Below are 24,742 nucleotides of genomic sequence, written 5' to 3' on the forward strand. Positions count from 1 at the left end.
GGAATAAAATTTAACAATCTACATACCAATATATATTAAGGCAATACAAAATATGTCATATGTATGATGAGGTCACAACTAGCATTTAGTCATAGTTTGCATGAATTTTTGCGCAATCAATCATTTTGAGATTTTACGCTGAATTTGTATTTTGGTGAATTCATACTGAATTTATCAAACCGACCAAAAACCGCCATTAACATCACCTTCCTCAATTCTCTTCCACAATTATTTACACCATAATTTGCTTGCCAAAATTTTACTTGTACAACTTTCACTCTCATTATTTTCGTCATAAATTTTAAATTCTAAACTATAAATGATTACAGAATCAAAAAGGGACTCAAAAAGGGTCATACCATCTAATGAATAACATAGTATGGGTGTTAATGAAACTAGGTATTTGAACGATGAATGTGGACATTTAACCATGTACGTAGTACGTATTTTAAGTCAGATTTTAAGTGAATAAGTGGGTGTTTAACCATGTACGTAGTACGTATTTTAAGTACTAAAAAAGTGCTCTAAATATAATCTTCTATGTAAAAATTAAATGAGAGACTTTTAAGAGTAAAAATAAGTGTTTTAAACATTTAAAGTAAGTATTATAAGAACTAAAATAACTGTTTAACAAACAAAATATTGATAATAAATTTACACAAGAGTTTCATCAAAACAACAAATGATTGGCTTTTAAAAAGCATAAATAAATGTTTTGAAAGTTAAATTTTTGAGTACTAGAGTATGTGTTATAACCATTCATGTAAAAAGTGAATAAAACAGTTTAGAAAGCACGAGTAGATGTATTAACCATCTAAATTGGTTTTTTAATAACTACAGTAGGTGTCATACCATATTGGTTTTATAACTTTCACTTATTGCTCTTCTTGGTTATGCATGCCTCTACATTTCTGCATCTACCAGCATTTCCAACGAGCTTGGGGCAAACAGGCCAAAAGCAAACGTTCCATTGAAAATTTCCGGAGCAATCGTACGAGAAATGGCAAGGCCATGGCTTGGTACGTACGCAATTCTTGGTGGGTTCTACTTGTGGGCTTCACCCATGGGGAGCGTATAGGGTTTCAAAGTAAAGTTAGGCCTCGGCAGGGGCATCAACTAGCTTGGTTTTGCTATGGTGTTCAAATCAAGAATAGACCGGATTATATACAACATTCCATTATCCCGTTCTCTTTAACCAGTTCTCACCTAGGCAGCAATAAACGGTTTAGATGAACACAGACTTACCCTTGTAAATACAACATTGTTTCTGATTGGCCTTTCATAGCAATACTGCATCAAGAGAACAGATATAGGCTAAAAGTTGGAGGAGTGAAAGAATACATGGTTTTGTAATATGAAATAGGCGAACATCGACATGCATTCTAAGCTCAAGAAATTACAATGTTAGGATATGTTGAATGTCATTACAAATTAGTAGCTACTACTATTAATTACCTTTCATCATAGTTGGGCTTAGAACCTAAAGACTTCAGCTTTTCCGCTTTCTCATCATCAAAGCCAAGGGCAGCTAATATCTTATGACCAGCCGATTCCTCTTCTGACCATATGCCAAGAAGTATATCAATTGTCATAATTTCTCCATTAACACCTGCATTAGAAACAATTCATAATAAGTAGAGTTTCCATGTTTTATTTGTTAACCCTCACAGACTGTATATCAATGGTGGAACGAGACATAACCCATAACCCATGTCTTTAATAATAGTTAAGGGATCGAGACATACATTAAAAATGCATGGTTGAACGAAAAAAGACAAAAAACAAAAAATTTCTAATAAAATCGGGTATCCGGATAGTATATATATTATTAAAGTTCAACCGAAGTCTCATCTCAATTCTCATTCTCAAGTCCTACGTCGAAATTCTCAATTCTCATTTCAAGTCTCACATCGAAATCCTTCAACTCTCATTTCAAGCCTCACCTTAGTGGTTCCCGATTCCCATTCCCATTTGCCGAACAACTTCTTACGGCCCATTTGGTTAGTGGTACTAAATGGTGGTAATGGGAATGATTTATAATGTAAATTTTCATGCTATGTATCATGTCATTACCATGGTAATGAAAGTTTGATCATAAAAAAGTTTTTTTGTTCACAATTTTTCATTACCACCTAATACCACATGTTTAAATGGTAATAAATTGAAATGAATTTTGTGAAGAAAATGAGCTTGTTGAAGTAGAATAAGTATGACATTTATCAAGTGATATTCTTACCAAAATTACACTAACATTCCATTATCATGTTCACCATTTAGTACCGGTTACCAAACGTGCCGTTAATGTTATCATTCACAGCAAGAATTTCAATTATGATAGTAAAAAATTATAATCACACATGCTGAAGAGCAGAAAGTTGATATGTACAAAATTTGTACCAGATCTCAGCTTCTGGTCCAAAGCCCAATCAAGTGCTTTTTGAGCAGAATCAGTCAGGGGTGGATGCTCTGGACTGAAGAAGTACAAATCACCTTTTCCCAGTAATCTTATACTTTCCTCTCGGACCTTGGTGAGCGTAATTCCATTTTCCCTTAAAAACCTTGAAGCAACACCAGTTCCTGCAAAGAAAAGAAACATGACGCTCCATATGGTTTATCCGATTAAAAGCTAGGCAAATGCTACAAAATGACCAAAAAATTCTTCAATCACTGAACACGTAAACAAAAGTTATGGCGAACAGGTGAACACAAATATTGTTTATTTTCCACAATACTTTCCACGTGAAATCGGTATGTGGGTTATTTATTTATTCATTCAGCTTGAAGTATACCTATTAGAACCTAGAATTTGGTGTAATAATGCATTATAATGGTTAACATGCTTTGTATAACTTGCAATGGATGTTATGGTATGATAATGAATCACATGTAACAGAATGGGATTCTACATGACAAAAAGTTGAAAATCCATTGCAAAGTTATCACTACGTAATGGAACAACCTCATTATAGTTCCATCAGAGTCCACGCCGGCTATTCATACCATCACTATGATAAACTAAAGCAAAATAGTTGAAGAACCAGTCTTACAAGAAAATTTTGACCTAAAACCCAAGCTTCTTCAGCCGAGAGGAAACATTGGCTGAACCATAATGCAAAAACAAGGCCGCATCGTATCTCATCAGTCGCGTCGTAAAGGACAAAAAACTGCATTTTGGTTCGCATCCAGAGATATCTCATGCTTTTGACCAATATTTAGGGGTTACGATAATCATAATACTCCCATTACCGTATTACCGTTCCATTATTGTGATCGCGACCAATACGACATTGTTGCACTGTGGACTGTGGTATGAACACATACCAGCAGAGCTACTGTTTTCACGATATAATAAATGGGGCATAAAAATATACTAAATTAGTAACACAAGTGATGGAGAATGGATGCGCCCATATATGATTGAAGTTAGAGCATTCAACAAGCGAACAGAGGAATTAGCATTACAGTGGAGGTTGGAACAATTTAGGTGTAAACAGAGATTTTTTTTACACGTGAACTTTAAAAATACTTCATGAAAATAAGAGCAGAAACAAAATGAGTAAGAAAATTCAACCATCTAATTGATATAAAAGTGTTTCCAAAATAAAAATTTACAGATCACAGAAATCACCCAAACAAAACATTTAACATCCATGCCAACACACACCATGTACTTAGCAATATTCAGAACGAGGATAAAGTCGGCCACATTTGCATCTGGTGTAAGTGGAGAAGGTTCAAACTGGTGGCAGCCTGGTAGGGAAGGGAAATGAAAGTTTGGCAAAGAGCCAAAACACGCAGGAATAAGAGAATGCGGGCTATCCCAGCCGACATGAGCTTATTGGTGAAAGAAAAAGAAGCTTAGAAAGGATTTTTTTGGTGCTGAATGTAATTGGCGTTCATTAACAAGCCAATACTGAGTCACACATAAGTTAGAGGTCTCAAGTTTTAACTGAGCTCCACAAGTCCATCAAGTCAGATAATTTCAACAACACCATATGTTTCCTGTTGGCATTCCAAGCTTCTTGTATGAATGAGACGCAAATCTAGAAATTACAAGTTCAAAGGCTATACAGAATATTTGATTTTAAGTCTATTTGGTCCTCATTAACGAAAGCATACTCTATAGACATCCTTCACTCCACCCCTCACAGCCCCTCCCCCCCCCCCCCCCCCCCCCCTCTCTCCAAACCGCCAAGAAACACTCCTCAAAGGTTTGTTTCCCCTTTTTATTACCTTTACACATCCACTGCTCTTTTATAAACTTCAAGGTAACTCTCAGTACCTCCTACTATAACCAAGATTGGGTGTAACAAAACTTTTAAAGACAAGGGAAAAAGAAAAAAAAAAAAAAAAAAGATCCTCCAAATACATTTTAGTAGTGCATCTTCTCAAGGAACAAGAATATTGTGAGCATATATTTGATGCATATGTAAAATTTTCACCCATTTTATGCCATATACCATAACTTAAGCAACCTAGAAAACAAAAAATTGAATTCAAACAAGAAACTTTCACCGAGATATTTGTTTTCCCCTACGGAAGGCTTCTAAAAGAATACTTGTCAAAAGCATTTGTTCCTTCCTTCTCCCTAAAGGAGTTAACAACTCTTAAAAATGCATTGCAACCTTAACTTCATCGAATTAAGAAGCCGTACATACTTGCAAAACTTGAGGGCAAACAGTAAACCAACCACTAAGATTGTCTCTTTCATTGCCCAATATAATTTGACAAGGTGAATCCAACAATACTGCCTTAATGCCAGTAACCTGACTAGGTGGTGTAGCGGGTTGGGGGTTTGGGCATATGCAGCCTTTCCCTCGTACTAACAAAGATGTTGGTTTTCAATAGACATTTGATGGTAAACATCATCAAAACGAATGTTTGACATCAATTGTTTTAAAATGGTGAGTCCCATGAAAATTACCAATTCAAAGTACAAGAAAAAAAAAACATAGGCCAGTTGGGTAAAATTTGAATTTAAATGCAATTGTATATGGAAAGCCCCATCATAATGTTCATGCTAACAAGACTTCATTCTGAAATATGTGTTTTTTTTTTCAATCTCACATGATACCAGATTTCCAATTGATAGTAGCATAAATTTTATGGAAAAAAAAACGAAGCTTAAAGTTACACAACGATGCTAGACATGTATTTTTTTAATTTTTTGCATAGTTACACCAACAAATTACCACCATCTATTTAGCTGTTAGCCTCCTAACAAACACGCCATTGGCGAACAACACAAAAGTTACTAGTTGGTTCTTCAGTATAATATTTCACCATAGCATAGGATGAAGTAAAATATGGACTCAAGCCATACCCAATAGCATGCCACAATTTCTAGCAAGAACACTGGTTTTCAATTTAAGAAACAAAGGAATACAGCATAAGTAGACACAGCATTCAATAGATTTATCCTCATATGTTCAAGTATAGGAATTCCATTCAGGGTTCAATAGACTAACCTTCTATAAGTATACCCATAAGTAAAGCTTCAGTCCCAGTTGTGGGGTATTTGAGCTTCCTAGCTTCCAATTCACCCATAGCAAAAGATTTTATAGCCCTCCATGACCACCTGTTTCCAAAACATTTATCAACCCATCATCAGAATTCTTGCCCAATTTCAAATACCCATAAAAATCAATTACTACCCTTCATGGCACACGATTTCAGACAGAAAATAGAGAATGTAAATGAATACATTGGTTAGAAAAGTTAAATTACTAATTACAGAAAGAGCTTAGGGTATTATAGTGTAATTTATTTTGATTAATTTGTCCATTTACCAAGTATAATCTCGTTCTTCAAAGTGTAACGCAAACGGTGGATTGCAACTTGCAAGTATTTCTATAAGGAAACGAAGGATAGTATAAATTACAAATATAAGTTGAAAATCATAAAATGTTGAACTTACTTGGGAACTTTATCACCGGAAACCCTCTCTGGACTCCTGCCCAAATCAAAAAATAAACCAAAAAACAATCAAATTTCATAAATTAATCCACAAAAGAAGGAAAAGATACACTAAAGAAAAATCTAAATCTTACGCAGTTGGGAGGCTGAATGCAACAATGGCAGAAACAGGGAGTGATTTGGTAGAAAATGAGGATAAATGAGTTAATTTTGAAGAAGGGTAAAGAAGAAAAGGACTAAATGTAGCTAAAATTGAATTTTGTGAAGTCAAAGAGGAAAAAGAACTGAATGGAAATGAAATACAATTGGTGATGTTCTTGGGTCTTCTGAATTCGGAGTAAAATGTGGGGAATTGTAAGTGTGTTCTAGAGAGAGAGTGCGCATTGGCAGCCATTATCAAAGATAGGAAAAGGTTCTGTAGCTTGATAGGACTATCTATGGGAATGGGGATAGTTTCAAATAAATTAGGCCGAGGTAGATGAGAATTGAAGTCGTTTTAGTTGGAGAAGGAACATGAGGTGCTAGTCCTTTTACAACTTCTTATATGAGACCGTCTCATTTAATAATGGGTCTTATATTTGAGTTAAATAGTTTATTAATATAAATTGTGAGAAAATAAATTTGTTGTTTGAGATCGTTTCATCGAGAGACAGACTTTATATTGTTAATAACAACATACACATGGTGGGAGTTGAGTTGAGTTTGCTCAAGTTTCCTTGAAACTTGGTTATAGTGCCTATCAAGTTACATTTTCTCCAAATTATGTTTTCTACATTTTATCTTAGGCTAAAATTAGAAGCGGATTTATATTAGGACACTTTCTAGCACGTGTTTATGGACAATTTAAATAAAAAGTTAAATAAGAAAGTTAAAGAGAGAGTAGGAAAAGAAAAGAGGAAGAATATGGAAAACAAGGAGGAGATCTTGGTAAATAATAAGCCATTATAATAGTAATTGAAGTTGTAATCTTACCTTCAATAGAGGTGTGCCACGGGAGGTAGAAGAAAGGTTTAGAAATATTTTTGTGGTAAATGATTTTTCATATAGCAAGGGGCTAGGGCTAGGGCTAGGGCTAGGGCTAGGTCTAGGGCTAGGGCTAGGATACTAGGGTTAATGAATTGTTGCACGCGCCTTGCAATATCTTGGGCTTTTATGTATAATATTTTTTTTATTATAAAAAGTACAAATATACCTAGTTGTGTTATGCTGAGGTACTTTGGGGTTATTAAAAATAAAATTTGTTGGGCTTTATTGGTTTAGGCTTGATTCGGTCCAAAGTTGTCTATATGACTAGAGTTTGTATTATATCTATATGCCAGATTCACTTAGCATCCCACATTCACAACTGGTGTATTTTTCTATGCTTTTCTGTTGAGTACATCCATGCCCTTAAATATAATTTATATTTTATTTAAGGTTGTCCATAAATATAAGCTATATTTATTTTTAGAAGTGAGGATACAATTGGCAAAGCGTTATTAACTGAACTTCATTAATCTTTTTAGTTTGGCATCAATTGAGATGATGATGATGCTAATTGATCGTTTTTAAATTACTTAGGCTTTGCCTTGAGATTATTGTGCTTGTACAAGTCATTTTGTAGGAATAAAATAAATTTTGTTGTTAATTTCACAAATTATACTCTGCCAAAATTTTCGAAAAATTTTCTTAAAATTTTATTTATTTATTGTTGCCCATAGGAACTAAACCCTGGATCCGCCAGTACTAAGAATTAAGCATTAAGTTGAGCCTGGTTAGACAAAACTTCTCATCTTGAGCATCAAACCCTTGACTATAAAAGTTCTTATTTTTTCAGTTATTGGTATAATGGAGTGGTTTCTTCTTGTGAAAATGGTTGAAAATTTAACACATTGTTGTTTTTACATGAAAAAATGATCATTCCTGGTAGAAGATATAAGAGTAAGAGTCATTATGTTTAATATATAAGGAAAGTTCCCATGAGACAAGTTGAATTTTGGCCAAATAAAATTTATTTGGCCGAATTTTATCGATTATATATACTAGGATAGACTTTTTATTGCTTATTAAATTTGAATTTAGACGACATTAATTGTTTTTAGGATATCCAAAAGATTTTTATTTTCGCTCCTTCCTTTTAAGCTTGATTTCTATTTACATGTCTTGAGAATAAGTCTTCATTAGAGGTGTTCATTAGCGGGTATCCGACATTTCGAGTATCCGGAAAGCCGGATACCCGATTAGTCAGGTACCTTTTCTTAACGGCCCGTGTCTTGGTCCAATTAATGCGGGTATCCGAATTTTGGGTACCCGAAAAAGTCAGGTTGGGACACCAGAAACCCGGTTTTATTTTTGATTTTTTAGACTGATTTTATTGTTAATTTATGTGCCAATTTTTGTGTCTAGAAGTATGAGTAAGAATAAGTCGCAGCCATGAAAAATCAAACCCAGCTTCTTCCCAAAGTCAGCTGCAATAGGATTGATTAGAGTAATAACTGAAAATGTGAAAATGGAGAAACGAAAATTAATTGATATTGAGAGTATAAGGGTAAAGTGATGCAGATAGATGAGTTAAAATGGTATTAAAAAAGGGAAGGGAGAATGAACCAAGAGAGGGGAGAGGGATGTTAATAATGTTAAGATTTTTTTTTTTTTTTGAAATAATGTTAAGACTTAATAGAGGTTAGATTAAAGAGATGGAAGATGTAAAAAGAACGAATAATCCAATTAAGACAGATCAAATGTAAAAATTGAAAATACAGTAAATGAGAAATTGAGAAAGAAACCTGAAAAATAATAGCACTACACACTACACAGCCTAAAAGGGTATTTGTTTTTTTAAGCGGGTCACCAAATACCCGCTTCAATTAAAATTTTGGCCCATAACCCGACCCGATTAAGGCAAGTCAGTAACCGACCCGTATTTTATGATTTTTTTTTGTAGAACTTGACCTTCTATTTATGTTGCGGGTCAAACGGGTAACTTCATTTTTTGGATAGCCAAAAATTTCAAGCCTCAGACTATTCTCAACTTTTATGGACCTTCCTTAGCATTGATTTGGATTTAGATTTTGTGTATTGACGCCTTCATCATAAAGTTACTTCTTGTACTTCCCTCGTTGGTAAACTTTGCGCCTTACCTTTAATCCAACTTGATATGAGTTTAATTTTTTTATCTCCATTACAAATACAGACTCAAAACTTTAAACCTAACATAGAATTTAGAAATTGAAGACATGAAACAAAAATGATGTTAAGGAAACATTCAAGCAATCAAATGGGTCCTAAGGAATTAATCAAAAGACTCTAGTGGACTTTGTTATGGAAAACAAACATAGCAAGAATTAAATATAAAATTACATCCTATTTTCTTGGATTAAAATAAAGCTTACTTAATTAACATGCAAGATATTTGAGTTAGAGTTCAGTAAGAGAACATTAGAGGTTGAACCTCCATTGCAACTATATATAGAATCTTCATAGGTGATGGACTAGGATCTCCATCATGCTCCCCTTTCCAAAATTTTTTTTTCGAAAACTTGGAAAATTCATAGCAACAATTTTTCCTAGGAGGGGCTAGAACGAGTCTAAGGCGAGTCTAGAGCGAATCTGGGTCTAAAACATCTTTGGAGAGCAAATTTGGTCAGATTTAGGTTTGAAGAATTGAACCTAAACACCTAAAACTCATTTATTTCTTAAAATTCAGACCCAGACCCCCAGATCCAAACCCAAACCCATTGAGTCTCAAATTATTGGGCCAGACCCTAAAGTTTAGGACGGGTCCAATAGGATTTTGGAGCTATGATTATTCCTAGACCTAAGGCTATAAATGTAAATACATGAACTCACCAATAGAGGGTTGAGGATACACATCTAGTTGAATAAGATGAGTTCCAGTTGCTGTAGCTTCCCTTGTCAATGCTGCAATGTACACACCCAATGTTCCTATTCTTAGGGATGAAGTTCGACATCCTTTACTCGCGGGATTGGGAACAACATTTCACATCTTCAAGATGGCATTTGAGGAAGATCTGAGGCAGTGCTTTGAATCTTATCTTAGGATATATATCATATTGATTAATATTTTAGATCTGCGGCAATTTCGTTCAGTCTTTTGCATAGTTGCTGGTAATCACCTGTTTTTTTGGAGCATACCAAGTAGCCTAGAAATGCAAGATATGGCTAAAAATTTTAACACAATAAGCACGACAAAAATTGCAAATGTTACCCAATAGCGTGAAGGCACAAGTCCACAACTAGAACAGAGACTCGATTCTCAGGTTCATTAATACCACAAGCTAAGCAAGCATGCTTATTGTCGCAATAAAAGCTAAAACTAGTCCCAATAATAACATTAGTATAAGTCTAAACTGGATTCAGTCTACAATATTTTTAGTACGCACCACTTTATTACACTTTCTAATTCACACTCCTTAAAACAAGGTTGGTGCACAATATGCACTGAGTTCATATAAGACCCTCAGCTCATGATGGTATAGGTAAAGGACTAGGGAGGCATGAGTCCTTGCCAAAAAATCTCGACAGATCGACTTTAATAATAATTTGGAGCTTGCCCAAATCCTAAAATGGAATAGATTGAAGTACTTACATTACGAGCCAAAGGCATTATTGCCTAGGCTAGAGACAGAATATACATAAACAGGAAAAGAAAGAAGGAAATAAGTGGGAAAAGGGCTTCATCATTTACGCATAGAAAAATGTCGATGGCAAAAGAAAAGAGATACCCAAATGTTCCATTTCATTTAACAATAATCAAGTGAGCGTCTAGTGAGCTTGTAGCCAAAGCCAGAAACACTTCATATAGTAGCAGTAGCAGGAAAATAGGTGCTACGTCAGGCCACAAGTCGGTCAAAATATTGCAAGGCTTTGCAAAGATCAAACGTAATCATACCCTAGTAGTGTTAATCATCATCCAATGTAGTCCAAAACATCCTGAAACATTAAAGAAATTTATTAGATTCAGACAATAGACGATGATTTACATTATAATGCTAGAGCAACCGTCATACCAGAATAATGAAAGGAAGAGGATGAACAAAAGATATCCTAGTTTGATGAGATGCTTCTTCTTTTCCCAATTTAATAGATTAAAAATCTCGGTCACATCAACCAGGTGTTGGTTGTCCATGTACCTATAAACAAAGAACAATGAGACTAGCTTAAAATTATAAATAAGAGATTGTTTTAGTTGAAGAATAACATTAAATCAGAAGCAGTTGACCACTTGGTGTATCTGTTCATTTGAAAGTTAACGGGGTAACAATGGAGCATGTGCAATTATCTAACTCGTTTGCTTGGAATAAAGGGCAGGGAAATGGGAGCAGTTAATACTAGCACAGTTAAGCTGATATCACTTCAGGATAAGCTTTTGATAAGCCTATTTTGTGAAATTAGACACACTAATTAAAGAAAAGATGAATATGAGGAAGAAGAAACAAAGCCAATACACTCGGCAAACAATGCAAGCAAGACACAATACAAGTGATTCATGGGTACTAAGGTACCCTCCTCCCTCTAAATCAAATAATTTATTTTACTCGATGATAATTAAAGAATTACATTAAGTACTCTCATTCAAACACTCTCTATATTTGTTTTTCACTCCATTTGAGTTTCCTCTCAGTAAAAGCACTTCACTTTCTATCTAATGGTGAAGATGCTTGTCTTTTCCCATGCTCCCCTTCTGGTCTTGGAAGCCCTTTCTATAAACCCAAGGAATCAATTCTAGGAATCCCTGAAGTCTTTCACGAACGGGAAACATCAAAACTGAGTCCCTGACAACATTTTCTAGCCTGAGCAAGCCTAGTGCTTGCCCGAGCAAGCTGTCCCTGCACTCACTGTCTGCTGGCCCTATGTTTGCTCGCTAGAGTAGCAATGGTGCTAGCCCAGTACATGTCCACAGATCACTCATTACTTGGCTCCCCAAGCATGTTTCCAAGCAATTGCCCATAGCACCCACATCAATCTATCATCTCTATGGCTCACTGAGCCATTGCTTGCCCATCCAAGACCTCATCAATGCAAGCTATTACTTGCGCAACTAAGTATCCAAATTCATCTTCGTATAGAATAGCATGCCCATTTTCTTGAGCAATCTCCTCTACATTGGAGATGTTTGTTCTTAATTCAACAACTTAGGTTCAGCACTAGGGTTACATCATCATCATCAACCCTGTATATCCCGTCCTAGGGTTACAAACCACTCTGAGTCCTCAAACCAATCGGCTGCAATTAATATTCAACATAATAACTAAATAGGTCTAACAAGGGATTCCAAGCCCCAATATGTGCAGTTACAAACTTACACGTTATCATCCCCTCATGAAAAGCCTGAAAGCTTAAAACATACTTAGTATAGTGGATAATAGCCACACGATTAGACACCTACATTCTCAATTCAACCACAGAATCGAAATCATAAAAGTAAAACATAGGCAGCAACTCCAAAATTCCAAAAATAAAACCCTCTCCCTTCCGCACAGGAAAAAAAAGGGGAGAGGATAGTACATTTCTTCTTGGTCCCATATCCTTATGAAAGAAGAATGGGGAATTAACGAGAGACACAGAAAAATCAAGAGCCATATATTTACTGTTAGCACTTAAAGCAAAACAAATATGGGTCAATATAAACCATCTCAACATTTCATGACGCCATTTTCAATGAATTTTAAAAGCCACTTTTTCACACAATTGTGGCCTACAAGCTTAAAACACATATTAGTTCTGACAATCTTCAAGTCCATAGCGAAGAGTTGAAGAAAAAATTGTTGATACAAAGTGAGTAGAATCACAAAATGCAATAGGTCAAAATTTCTTGAATGCATATAGAATATAGATACTATTGCACTCATAGCTTGAAAAACATTTTTTCAAAATTAGGAGCATATCATATTTTTAAAACGTACTAGTTGTGTGCATGTGCCCAAGTCCAAATTTTCAAACCATGTCGTATCACATGCTTTGAAATATGTCGTGTCTGAAACTCCTTACCAAGTCATGTAATATAGCTCATAACATCTAATTTCACTATATTTCCCTATCACAGTAGAATACTTGACAGTAAACCAATAAAAGGCTACATATGATTTATCTTCCACGGTGGGAACATTCTATTATTAGCTTCAATTTTTGGGACAGGTCCAAACAAAGCAAAGTAATCCATAAATTACTCAATGCAAGTACCAGGTTTATATAAAGACATAATGGACTACACACAAACATAGCTTTGAATAATTGGAATTCGAGATAGGACAAGACTTGTATGAAATTTTCGGAAAAGTTAAGTTAGTATTTCAGAGTAACAAAATTTTCAATTGTGAACAATGAACTAAAATGCATATTGTGAAAAGAAATTTCCCTATTCAGACCCGTTCTTTCAAATTTCAAGTAAAGACTAATGGACAACCACCTTAAGAAATGAGACATGCAACTCTTTGATTGAAAATACATCACATTTGTATGTATAAAAGAATAATTCAACAAAAATAACATAACACAAGAAATGCATTTGAGACAAACAGATGCAAGGACCCCATACACCAAATAAGAAATCAGGGAGAGAAAAAAAAAAGAAAAGAAAACTAGAGTTGCATACTTGCATCAATGCTTAAGTTTTGATGTTGTAGTAAAGGTACGGGACACATAAAAGTGCCATAAACCAATGACCCGTTAGAAGAAAAAGGAGGCAAAGTCCTCCTTGTATTATAAATTCTGGAAAGATCACTTGGTTTATCTGAGTTGCGGAATATATGGATTGATGTAATCAAACTCTAGATCTGCCAAGCAACTAAGCTGCAAGAAATTTCTAAAAATTAAGTAAAAAAATTTTAAAAACAAAAAATGAAAAACATCAAGATCATCACTGACGCATTACAACAAAATTTATGTTATGAAGAGACACCCTACAACTTCTTTTAAAACAAGAAACTATTTGATGCATTAAACCAGAAGAAAGATCAATTAGACTCTCTAGTAATAGGTTCATGTGCAGCTATACCACAGATCCAGGTTGCAAAACATCTCATGTTCTGTGTTTGAAAACAATAAATCATAAGGTATATGACCTCTACATCAAAATCAGCATCAGAAAAATAAAAAGACAGAATATTAAAGAATCAATTCTGCTTAAAGGTTAATAGCCATCAGATGAAAAATAAGGCTCCAAATATGTAAATTTTATAAAGGATATCTCATGGAAGATACGGAGATACTCACAAAGGAAGCAGCAAAAAAGTCTACATATCTATTAATCACTCTCAAATAATACAAATATCCAAAACAAGGGAACCAGATGAGACAAGGATATGCTGGTCCGCAATGGTTTTCCACATCTTTATAGCAAGGGGCATGAAACATTCCTACTCATAACGGACTATGATTATTCCTCTCTTTTGAGCCAAAAATTTTTGTTATTTGGTTTCAGATTAAAATGCATGACAAAAACTATATTATATTAGGTAGTAAAATGTATCTCTTATTCATGTGATGCTGCAAATGATGTTTGCTCTTAAGGTTCAGTAAAAGCAATCTTTTGTTTTTATTGTTTTTACAAGGTAAGTTTCTGGTTGCATAAATCAGATTCCTCCAAACCCCGCCTAAGTGTGAGCTTAAGTACAAGCTACTTAATGGCATTGGAGTAATGGAATTTGCATAATGGAATTTTGTTACACATTTGATACCATTTCCATATCACTGCAATTAAAAGGACAAACTTAGAGCTACAGTTTCCACAACCGAAGAGACAAATTCTTAGTTTTGTTTCACATTTTACAGACTTCTAGACAGACATAGACCTTAGTGCCTTCCACACAAGGCACAAGTATGTCCATGTATACTCCAATTTTGCTATACTCGCAATAGTTTTGAAGTTGCATCTTCAATTGATCTGAACTGTCAAATGGACCATATTGTTCAATCTTAAGACCAGGACAAGACTGACAACAGAAAACACAAAAATCCTGACACTGACTAATTAAACCTTAAAGGCTTTGAGATATCTCACTCTATAAAAAGAAACTTAAACAAAGTTGTAGTCTAGATAGCACGCACAATGGACACCTGATCCATTATGTCATTTATTTAATTAATAAATTTTGCCATTATGATCAAGTTTGGTAATATGTGATTGATGAAAATTGGTCAATTGTGACTTATCTATTATTAATTGGTAAGAATTTGTCAACCATAACAAATCTTTGTTTAGTTAATTAAATTTTATCAACGATGTATTACTACTAAGTCATATTCAAAAGCTCATTCAAGTAAAACAGTATTGGAGTCTCGTGGAAAAATATTTTATGGGTCCAAAACTCTATAACTGATGATGAATGCAAAAACAATCATCAAAATACACACACACACAAGTCCATCCTTAAAAAATCAACATGACTCATTAATTGTCTAGTTGAATATACTTCAACTATTATGCCATGTCTATCGATAGTTTTGCTCTAGAATTGAAATGTGCACCAAACAGCGTTATGAAACATTATAAGTGGAGGAAGTAATTTATTAATTCAATACTGCAAGAAAAGTGGGTGAGAAACAATGATTTACTAAGATTTGAATTGAGCAAGTACGATATGCATTAAAGACAATAGTGAAAAAATAACAACACATGATTTAAATATCTTAAACAAGAAAATAAAGTGAAAAGCTTAATATACTAGCCTTACACAAGGAAGCAAGTGAAACTATAATTGAAACTATTATCGACAATAACATGCAATTACCCTAATGCCCAACGGTTCTCGCTCGGTTTAGTAGAGTTTAACATATAGTCTTACACTAGGAATAACAAAAAGGTTGTTTCCAATTAAACCTTGATTGCAAACACCGTCAAAAAAATTACATAAATGAGAACAAAAAATGAGATGGTGAGTCCTCTTGTTTTTATTAGCTGCTACAGATGTTCTAAACCCTATCTCTCACTTTGTATTAGCGACCACAATAACCTAATAGTGATTTTAGCCTCTTACAATAGCCCACAAAATCAGTAGAATATTCCGTGAAGAACATGACGTGTCCTTCATAGCGCAAATGTGAAAAAACGCACCAGAAGCTGACTGCCCCCGCCTGATTTGAGCTCTTGTGTGCACTCCCTATCTTGGCTTCTTTTGAATCTTCATAACAAATTTCCACACAATACCTATGCATCCCCATCCAATCCCTTTATGGTGCATGCCATTGATTGGGCTAGGTTATTAGGTGACTGAAATCACCTCCATCACCTGGTAATTTGGTACTTGGCCTAACAGTTCCATTTACCAAAAAACAATTCATAGGGGCTTGGGAAAGTAGGTAACACTGGTTCAATCAATCAAATTAATCACACAATTCAAAGTCTGTCCACAATGAGGAGAAAGATACATGATACATCAAATGTAGTCAAATATTCTTGAAAAAATACATGTAAGAAATTACTACCAAGTTAGCAGCATTTTGTTACATAATTTACCTATAATTTAGTTGCAATTCAAAAAAGAAGAATCAAACACCCACCATCTCAATCCTCCACTCATATCTATCCATCAGTTTTCCTTTTCCAAATCAACCTATAATCTAGTTTAAGCCAGAAATCATAGCAAAACTATAAACGTACAAATTCTCAATTGGGAACAAGCAAGTATTCAACATCCAAATATCTAACAAGTTAAAATAATCAAAATCAGACTTTAATTCCCTAACAAGGGGGAAAATACAATTTTTTCAATTAAAATGTCAAAATTCAAGTAATCTAAAATTGAACCAAAACAAGAAAAAAAAAATAGGTTTTCCAGAATTGGAATTGAGGGAGAAAGAGAAAGGAACTCACCTGGTAGACGACAATGACCAAGAGGGCAATGATGACAAAGAAGGAAATCAGCCATGCGAAGAGGCTCCACATACTCTTCCTCCCACGAATAACCCCTCAAGCTTTCCCTCTAATCAATGGCAAGCACTCTGTGTATATATTTGAAAATTGCAGTAAGTAAGTGAGATTGAAGACTTGAAGATGTAGACGAAATCGGTGTATTCATGGCAGACGCGAACAAAATTGATCTGTTTTTATACGTTTCAGGAGGAAACGCCAAGTTTTTTCAGTTATAGTTGTTGAACTTTGACATATAATTAATTAAATTCTCAAATTTACCCTTTAAAAATAGGTAATTATTTTTCTTTTAAAATAAATTAAAAAATAAGTGATTATTTTAAGGGAGTAAGAAATAAGTGATTATTTTAAGGGAGTAAGTGTACATTAAATCGATCTAATATATCATTTTATTTGAGAATTTGGGTCTTTAATCTTTATATTAGATGTCTAAAATATAAACAACAATTGGGTTAATTATTTAGACTCTTCTTCCATAGTCCATACATTACTGAGACATCACAATAAGCACCTTAAATTATGTTTTAAACAAAGTTTAGTAAAATGTTTTTGTTTGCATTTTTTATTATATATAAGTTAAAGTTTGAATTAATATTATTATTTAAAGCTCTTATTACTATTTAAAAAATCAAGGTTTGTATTTGTTATAATTGTTTTCTTTTCTTCAAACAATTCATTTTAAGTAACAAATTAAAAGTAGTATTGCAGTTACACCAATTTATGATTTACACATTTCAATTTCTTATTAAGCAATAATAATTATAATAATAATAATAATAATAATAATAATAATAATAATAATAATAATAATAATAATAATAATAATAAATAATAGATAGATAAAAAAGAAATAAAGTAGTTCTCCCATCTTACAATATGAAGGATTCATATAATTAATTTATCCTAATTTTTAAAGTTCGCCACTTTTTTAATGAAATTACTAAATGCCCTTAAATCTATTTTTAATTATGAAATCAACCATTATTATTACTAAACTAAATTTATTAATAATAATAATTAATGTAAATAAAAAATATTAATTTAAAAAAGAAAACAATTTTTTTAAATTGAAAAATAAACCTAACCACACCTTTTGTATTAAAATTTGATACATGATAACTCTTTTCGCCAAAACTTTTGATAGAAAAATCACATTACTGCAATGTTCGCGAAATTAGAACATAGACTTCAAGATCTTTCCAGTGATATTATATGCTCGATTTGAATAACTGAGCGAGAAATAATGATCGTTTAAAGTTTGCTTTGTGCTGAAATTTGATATATGTTCAATCTTTTGGGTATAACTTTTTATACAAAAATCATATTAATGCAAAGTTTACAGCATTAGAAACTAAATTTCAAGAGCTTTCCAATAACATATTATATGCCCAATTCTGACAATCAAGCGAGACATGACAATCATTAAAAGTTTGCAGTAATTTCTAACATCCGATCGCGCGCGACTGGACCACGGCATGGTTGCGTAAAACACGCGCCCGGACTGCGGTATGGTCGCGTAAATGCGTGACTCCACCACGGTCCGGTCGCAAGTTTTACGCGACCATACCGCGGTCCGGTCGCACGATTTACGCAACCCTACCACGGTCAGGTCGCGCGTGTGTAAATGTTAAAAATCCCTGCAAATTTTAAACGGTCGTCATTTCTCGCTCGGTTGTCGAAATTGGCCACATAATATGTCATTGAAAAGCTCTTGAAGTCTAGTTTCTAATAGCGTAAACTTTACATTAGTACGATTTTTGTATAAAAAGTTATGCCCAAAAGATTGAACATGTATCAAATTTCAACACAAACAAACTTTAAACGATCGTCATTTCTTGTTTGATTATTGGAATTGGGCATATAATATATCATTGAAAAGATCTTGAAGTCTAGCTTCTAATGCCGTAAACATTGCAATTATGTAATTTTCCTATCAAAAGTTATAGCCAAAAGAGTGAATATGTATTAATTTTTAACTCAAGCATTTTTTTTGAAATTAACAATTGTTATATATATGCTACCGAATCATTTTGGTGATTATTTTCACTTGTCATGGTGTTTCGATATTGAATTTTAGTTCAGAGAGTTTTCTTAAAGAGAGACTAACGAGATAAGGTTGTGAAATTTCATAAAAATTAATATTGGAATTTCAATAAAAAAAAAAGGTCGCGACATAATTAAAAAAGGGGCGAAATATAATAATGCCCTATGCTCTCCTGTGCTAACCCAAAACCCCACCCCTTGGCTTGGCAACCCAGCTAGTAGAACCCGTCGACCCCCACACCGCCACCCATATCAGCCGTGCCTTTCACCAGTTTCCACCACCAACAGCCCCGCCCCGCTCCGCCCTTGTCGCCACCTGCTAACACCAACACAATCACTCACCATCAACCAACCCCTGCTACCCAGCCTTGCCCACTCCTCTCCTCTGCCATCTCTGCCACCGCCAGAAGCTGCCCCACCACTATCTGCCATCTGCTGCCAGCTGTGAGGCCGAGCCACATCTTGTTCATTCATCATACCTTTACTCAACATCTCATGGTTCTCCATCTTCTTCTTGGTACTCCTAATTCCTTGTTTTTATCAATTTTGATTTGATTCTTTATATTCATTTCAAGAGTTTCACTTTCAATGTAATTCTAATCTTGATGACTCTCACTTATTCTCCAAATTATTCAAACCCCCAAATTAAGTTAGGGCTTTACTGAAATTGATGCCTTTTTCACTGTTTTGCAACTTGATTACTAAGTCTAAGCTAGTTTCGATAATCTTGTTGAATCTCATCTCAATCACCAGATATAAAAGACAAAGCTGCTCCTTCGTCATTCACCTCCATCAAAGTTTTTTCAACAATCTTGAGGTACACCCCCACCTAAAACCTACTTTATTGAGCTCAAATTAAATTAGGTTTAGATAGAAAGTATAATTATTTGTTTAATTTTGCAAATGAGTAATTGATGAAAAGTGGTATGAAATGCTAATGATGTTGATAATGTTGTTAAGTGTCATTTCGAACTTGAAGCAAAAATAAGCTTAGTATCGATTGAATTGTTTTGTTATGAATGGATGTACATAAGTCGTTTGTCTAAATTGGCTAAAATGTATATGGAATTAGTAGGTGGAACTTGTTTGTAAACTTAGTAGAATGATGGCAATCTTGTTGTGAAATGTATTTGGAAGTGAATTGAGATGTGAAATTTGCATTTGATATGTTAATAGTGAAAGGGAGATTAAATAAATGAGTATGAAATAGTTAATATGAACTTAGCATAGTTTTTCCAATCAGTGTTTAACATCAAAATTGGACAGACGAAAGTGAATTTAAATTAGAGATTGATATAGATTAATTAAAATATGATTATGATAATGAACTTGGGATTTCAGTTACCTGGATCATGACGTGTGTTTGTTGGACTGGATTATTAGTTGATCTTGTTGGATAAGAAATATGAATTGTTTTAGTGGTTTGGTTATGAGTTAAACATGTTTAAATATGGAGGTTTAGTTGAATTGTTAATTTGTTCATGAGTTGTATACGTTAGTTGGGATTGTGGGTTCATCGTATTAGTTTGGGATTTCGAGCCGAGTTTGTTAATGAGAAATGTTGAATGTGTATGTGGCTTTACATTATAAATGAAATTATGGAGATATTAAATGGATTTAGTTGTATGGTTAGATTAGGAGATTGATTGCTATGGCCTATGAGCAATAGAGTTAGATTTATTCTTTTATGCATAATTATTCATCCATGAACCACAAATTTCTCTTTATGTTGCATCCAAGTTCTCATTATGTTGAGGACAGTCTTTTTATTTCTCCTATCTCATGCAGAAACAATGACTCTCCAACAATGATAAAATTCATCAATTGTGGACCAATTAACCAAATGGTTCCACTGGGTACGCCAAAATATCTCCCCTTACTGATTTTTTGCCACCACATATTTATTTTAAACTATGTTCTCCACATCATTTTCTATGTTTCATACACGTAATATATGTCGAACATCTACATTTAGGGATGAATTGCATTTTCTCAATATATATTAATTATAATGAAAAATATTTAATGGAAACTAAAAAAAAATCTGGAAAAAAATCACGAATAGCTGAGCATAACCCCTTGTCTTGATCAGGCACGATTACATTCAGAGTTTTGATAGATCAAGACAGACAATCTCGAGTAGCTCACGGAGTCACAATCTGTCTCTACTTATTTACAACTTTAACTTAGCCTTATTATTATTATTATTATTATTATTATTATTATTATTAGTATTATCATATGTTTATAACCCTTTGCTTCTACGGGGTGCAAAGGTTCTTCCTAGAAGTCTTTCCTGCTTCGTGAATGATTTAGGATGCATTGTTTTGTATTTTTATCAATCATAATTATTTTTCTTACCAAAAAGTAATAGTTGATAGTCTATTCTTCCATGTGTTTTTGCTTTCCATCTCTTCCTTCAGCGTGTCATTTACTTGTGTTTGCTCTTTGTTTTTTTTCTTTTTTTTTTTTTCTTAACTGCTGTTTTTTGATGGGGGACATCCAGGATGTAGTTCTGTCAATCTCTTCAGATATGGGACTTTCCGAGACAGTGGAAATGGGGTTGTCGTAGAAGATCAAAATTAAGAAGCTATGGAAATTGAGATTTTTTTGAATTTAAAAAATGTATTAAAGTCATTTGTTGGAATGTTTTGAAATGATATTGGTACTTTTAGCTGTATTTTATGCATGCCTCTCTCTCAAGTGAATACAATATTGAGCAAGTGTTTGACGGTGAATCAGGCAAAACAACTCCATGCTCAGCTTGTTGTTAACAGTCTTGGTGATCTTGAGACTGAGTTAGTCTGCCACTTAATAACATCTATTCGCAATTTTACTCCAACTGTTGTTCATTACATCCAAACAATCCTCCGTTACCTGAAGCACCCTGACTGCTTTTCTTGGTCTTGTGTTATACGTTCCTTTGCCCAACATGGACTATTCAGAGAGGCATTTTCTCTTCATGTTCAAATGCAAAGGTCAGGAATACATCCTAGTACATTTTCACTCTCATCGTCTTTGAGATCATGTGCTCGTATCTCTAACAAGGATGGAGGTGTATCCATCCATGCACAGGCACACAAATATAAAATCTTTCAGAGTGTGTATGTGAAAACAGCACTTTTGGATTTTTATGCTAAATTGGGTGATATGAAGGCTGCTAAGAAACTTTTTGACGAGATAAGCGACAAGAATGTTGTTTCTTGGAATTCCCTGCTGGCTGGATATCTGAAGTCTAGAGATTTGTCAATGGCTACACAGTTATTCAACAAGATGCCAGTCAAAGATATTGTTTCTTGGAACTCGATGCTTTCTGGCTATACAAGATCAGGAGTTATGGACAAGGCGTATCTCTTATTCCAACAGATGTCTGATAGAAATTCGGCTTCATGGAATGCCATGATTAGTGGCTATGTGGACTGCGGGAATATTAAAATGGCACGTAGCTTTTTTGATGCTATGCCGCGGAGGAACAGCATTTCTTTGATAACTCTTATATCCGGTTACTCAAAATGTGGAGATGTTGACGCTGCTCACAAACTGTTTCTTGATATGCCGAAAAAAGATGTGCCGTCTTTCAATTCAATGATTGCCTGCTATGCTCAAAATAGCAGACCAAAGGAAGCAATCCAATTGTTCAAAGACATGGTTGGGAGTGAATTAGTTGATCAACCCGACAAAATGACTTTGGCTAGTGTCATATCTGCTTGTGCTCAGCTAGGAGACTTAGATTACGGCTCTTGGATAGAGTTGTACATGAGAAGACTCGGGATTGAATTGGACGATCATTTGGCGACAGCATTACTCGACCTATACGCCAAGTGCGGAAGCATTGACAAGGCTTACGAGTTGTTCCATGGCTTGGCTAAGAAAGATGTAGTTGCGTATACTGCTATGATACTAGGATGTGGGATAAACGGTAAGCCTCACGATGCTTTCAAGTTATTTCAAGAGATGATAGATGCCAATATTTCCCCGAATTTAATCACTTTTACGGGAATTTTGACTGCTTATAGTCATGCCGGCCTCATTGAAAAGGGCTATCATTGCTTTAATTTGATAAGGAAATTCGGGCTGATGCCTTCTACTGATCAATACGCAATCATGGTTGATCTCCTCGGAAGGGCTGGAAGGTTGGAAGAAGCATATGATCTGATCAAGAACATGCCGATTCCACCTCATTCTGGCGTTTGGGGTGCCTTGCTTCTTGCCTGCAGGCTACATAATAATATTGAGCTTGCCGAGATTGCAGCACAAATGTGTTTCGAATTAGAGAGCGATAAAGCTGGCTATTCGTCGCTTCTTGCGAATACCTACACATTGAATGATAGGTGGGATGATGTTGATAAATTGAAGAAGAATTTAAAGCATGTGGGTTTGGCAAGGATTCCTGGTTGTAGTTGGCTATAAAAAAAACATTGACATTTTCTAAATTGTGATTACACATTTACAAAGTGAAGTTGTATTCTCATATGCAGTTTACTTGACAGTGATGTATTCTTCTGTTAAGCTGCTTTTTTGTTCACGAACTTACAGACGGATTCAAAATAAAATCAAATGATGTCAATATATTAAGTGTTGTTTTAAAAAATAATGGTGAACTTGAACCTAGGTCCTAGGACAATGTTGTCAGCCTGTCACACATTAATATTTTAACCAACTTAACAAGTACCTTTATTAGCATATGTAGAGATATAATTTGTTAAATGCTGTTAGTTGATAACATTAAATTAGGCTAGATTCGCTTCTGCACTAACTTGAACTTAAACTCAAATATAGTATGAATATCGAATAAATATAAAGAAAATTGACATTAATAATCTAACCTTTTGCTCGTTCACTATAAATAATCTCATTTTTAAATTATTTTCTAATGATTCAATATTTGCTCTTAGTTTGCTATGAATAATCCAACCTTTGTTTTAGTTTGCTGTGAGCAAATATATGACAAAAGTTAGTTTATTAAAAAGTAATTTAAAAGTGAGATTATTTACAATAAATAGGTGAAAGCTCGGATTATTAATGTTAATTTTTCCAAAATATAATTATGTAACACGGAAGCTTCCCCGAGGCTTCTTCTTAACATTGCATTTTTTTGCGACTTATGATTGAATTGTTCATACTTTGAAAGTGATGTTGCATGGCTATTGATTTTTATTGCCTCCTTTTTTTATTGCTATCTTTTATGTATTGAATTTTTTAATTGTTTCTAACTTATTTTGTTTTTGCATCTCTTTAATTTTTCATTAAAATAAATGCTATCTATCGAAATTTATTGAAGCAATATAAACGATGAATTTAACTTCAAAAATGCCAAGGTATATATTGATTTTAAATTTATAGTTGAATTTTGTAAATTTTATTAAAAAAAAAATATGAGCTGCACAATATGAGCGACCTGGCCTAGGTCCTAGTACACGTTTTGTGCGATTTAGCGTAGGCTATGTTGCACATTTTGATATTGATTTTCATTTCACTCGTCCGTCTTATAAGCAAAAAAGGTCATTCTGCATTTAGTCTATATTTATAATGTCATCGATACAGTAGGTTTAAAGTTCAATTGCAAAATTTAAATAATATAGTTCGACCAGAATCCAAAAGTTGACATGTAGTTGTTGGTTTATGATTATTGGATATTGTTATAAACCTATAAAAATATCATAGTAGGTGAGAGAGTAATCTAGTGATGAAACAAGACATAACTAACGATTTGCATTGTACAAAGACGATTATGTGATATTTATACTAATATATACAAATCTTAACTATAATTAAGTTGTAATTAAATTTTAAAAATAAAATTTTAAATCAACTTGTAATTAAATTAGACTTATAAATATCTAACTATATTTCCAAACTGAATTTTTTCAAAAATAAGCTTAAATAATGAAAAATCAAAGTGTATTTAAATAA

At 33.9% G+C, this 24,742-nt stretch overlaps 2 protein-coding genes across 8 annotated transcripts; one reads left to right on the forward strand and one right to left on the reverse strand.

The window, feature by feature from the left end:
- Window positions 1-659: 659 nt before the first annotated feature.
- On the reverse strand, window positions 660-6,406 carry LOC130800501 (ATP-dependent Clp protease ATP-binding subunit CLPT2, chloroplastic-like). Of its 2 annotated transcripts, XM_057664074.1 has the most exons (7): window positions 6,051-6,406; window positions 5,918-5,953; window positions 5,469-5,578; window positions 2,398-2,577; window positions 1,456-1,609; window positions 1,246-1,290; window positions 661-1,130 (listed from the first exon to the last, which is right to left on the reverse strand). In XM_057664074.1, the coding sequence occupies exons 1-7, from the start codon at window positions 6,308-6,310 to the stop codon at window positions 1,094-1,096; spliced, it is 822 nt and encodes a 273-aa protein (XP_057520057.1). In that variant the 5' UTR covers window positions 6,311-6,406; the 3' UTR covers window positions 661-1,093. The 2 variants fall into 2 exon arrangements, with proteins under 2 accessions (XP_057520058.1, XP_057520057.1); XM_057664075.1 differs by lacking the exon at window positions 1,246-1,290 and having other exon boundaries at window positions 660-1,206; window positions 6,051-6,405.
- Window positions 6,407-18,935: 12,529 nt separating this feature from the next.
- LOC130800502 (pentatricopeptide repeat-containing protein At4g22760) lies at window positions 18,936-23,396 on the forward strand. Of its 6 annotated transcripts, XM_057664078.1 has the most exons (4): window positions 18,938-19,346; window positions 19,583-19,646; window positions 20,618-20,685; window positions 21,336-23,396. In XM_057664078.1, the coding sequence occupies exon 4, from the start codon at window positions 21,518-21,520 to the stop codon at window positions 23,237-23,239; it is 1,722 nt and encodes a 573-aa protein (XP_057520061.1). In that variant the 5' UTR covers window positions 18,938-19,346; window positions 19,583-19,646; window positions 20,618-20,685; window positions 21,336-21,517; the 3' UTR covers window positions 23,240-23,396. The 6 variants fall into 6 exon arrangements, 5 of the variants coding, with proteins under 5 accessions (XP_057520059.1, XP_057520061.1, XP_057520060.1 ...); XM_057664077.1 differs by lacking the exon at window positions 20,618-20,685; XR_009039429.1 differs by lacking the exon at window positions 20,618-20,685 and having other exon boundaries at window positions 18,939-19,346; window positions 21,572-21,629.
- Window positions 23,397-24,742: the final 1,346 nt, after the last annotated feature.

The sequence above is a fragment of the Amaranthus tricolor genome, chromosome 14, assembly GCF_026212465.1.
Source record: "Amaranthus tricolor cultivar Red isolate AtriRed21 chromosome 14, ASM2621246v1, whole genome shotgun sequence".
Classification (NCBI taxonomy): Eukaryota; Viridiplantae; Streptophyta; class Magnoliopsida; order Caryophyllales; family Amaranthaceae; genus Amaranthus; species Amaranthus tricolor.

Coding starts and splice junctions, on each gene's coding strand:
- LOC130800501 (XM_057664074.1), bottom strand. CDS start 6,310: ATGGCTGCCAATGCGCACTCTCTCTCTAGAACACACTTACAATTCCCC. Junction 1,610..2,397: donor GGACCAGAAGCTGAGATCTG/GTACAAATTTTG, acceptor TTTCTAATGCAG/GTGTTAATGGAGAAATTATG. Junction 1,291..1,455: donor AAGCCCAACTATGATGAAAG/GTAATTAATAGT, acceptor CTCTTGATGCAG/TATTGCTATGAAAGGCCAAT.
- LOC130800502 (XM_057664076.1), top strand. CDS start 19,500: ATGCCTTTTTCACTGTTTTGCAACTTGATTACTAAGTCTAAGCTAGTT. Junction 19,647..21,571: donor GTTTTTTCAACAATCTTGAG/GTACACCCCCAC, acceptor ACGGTGAATCAG/GCAAAACAACTCCATGCTCA.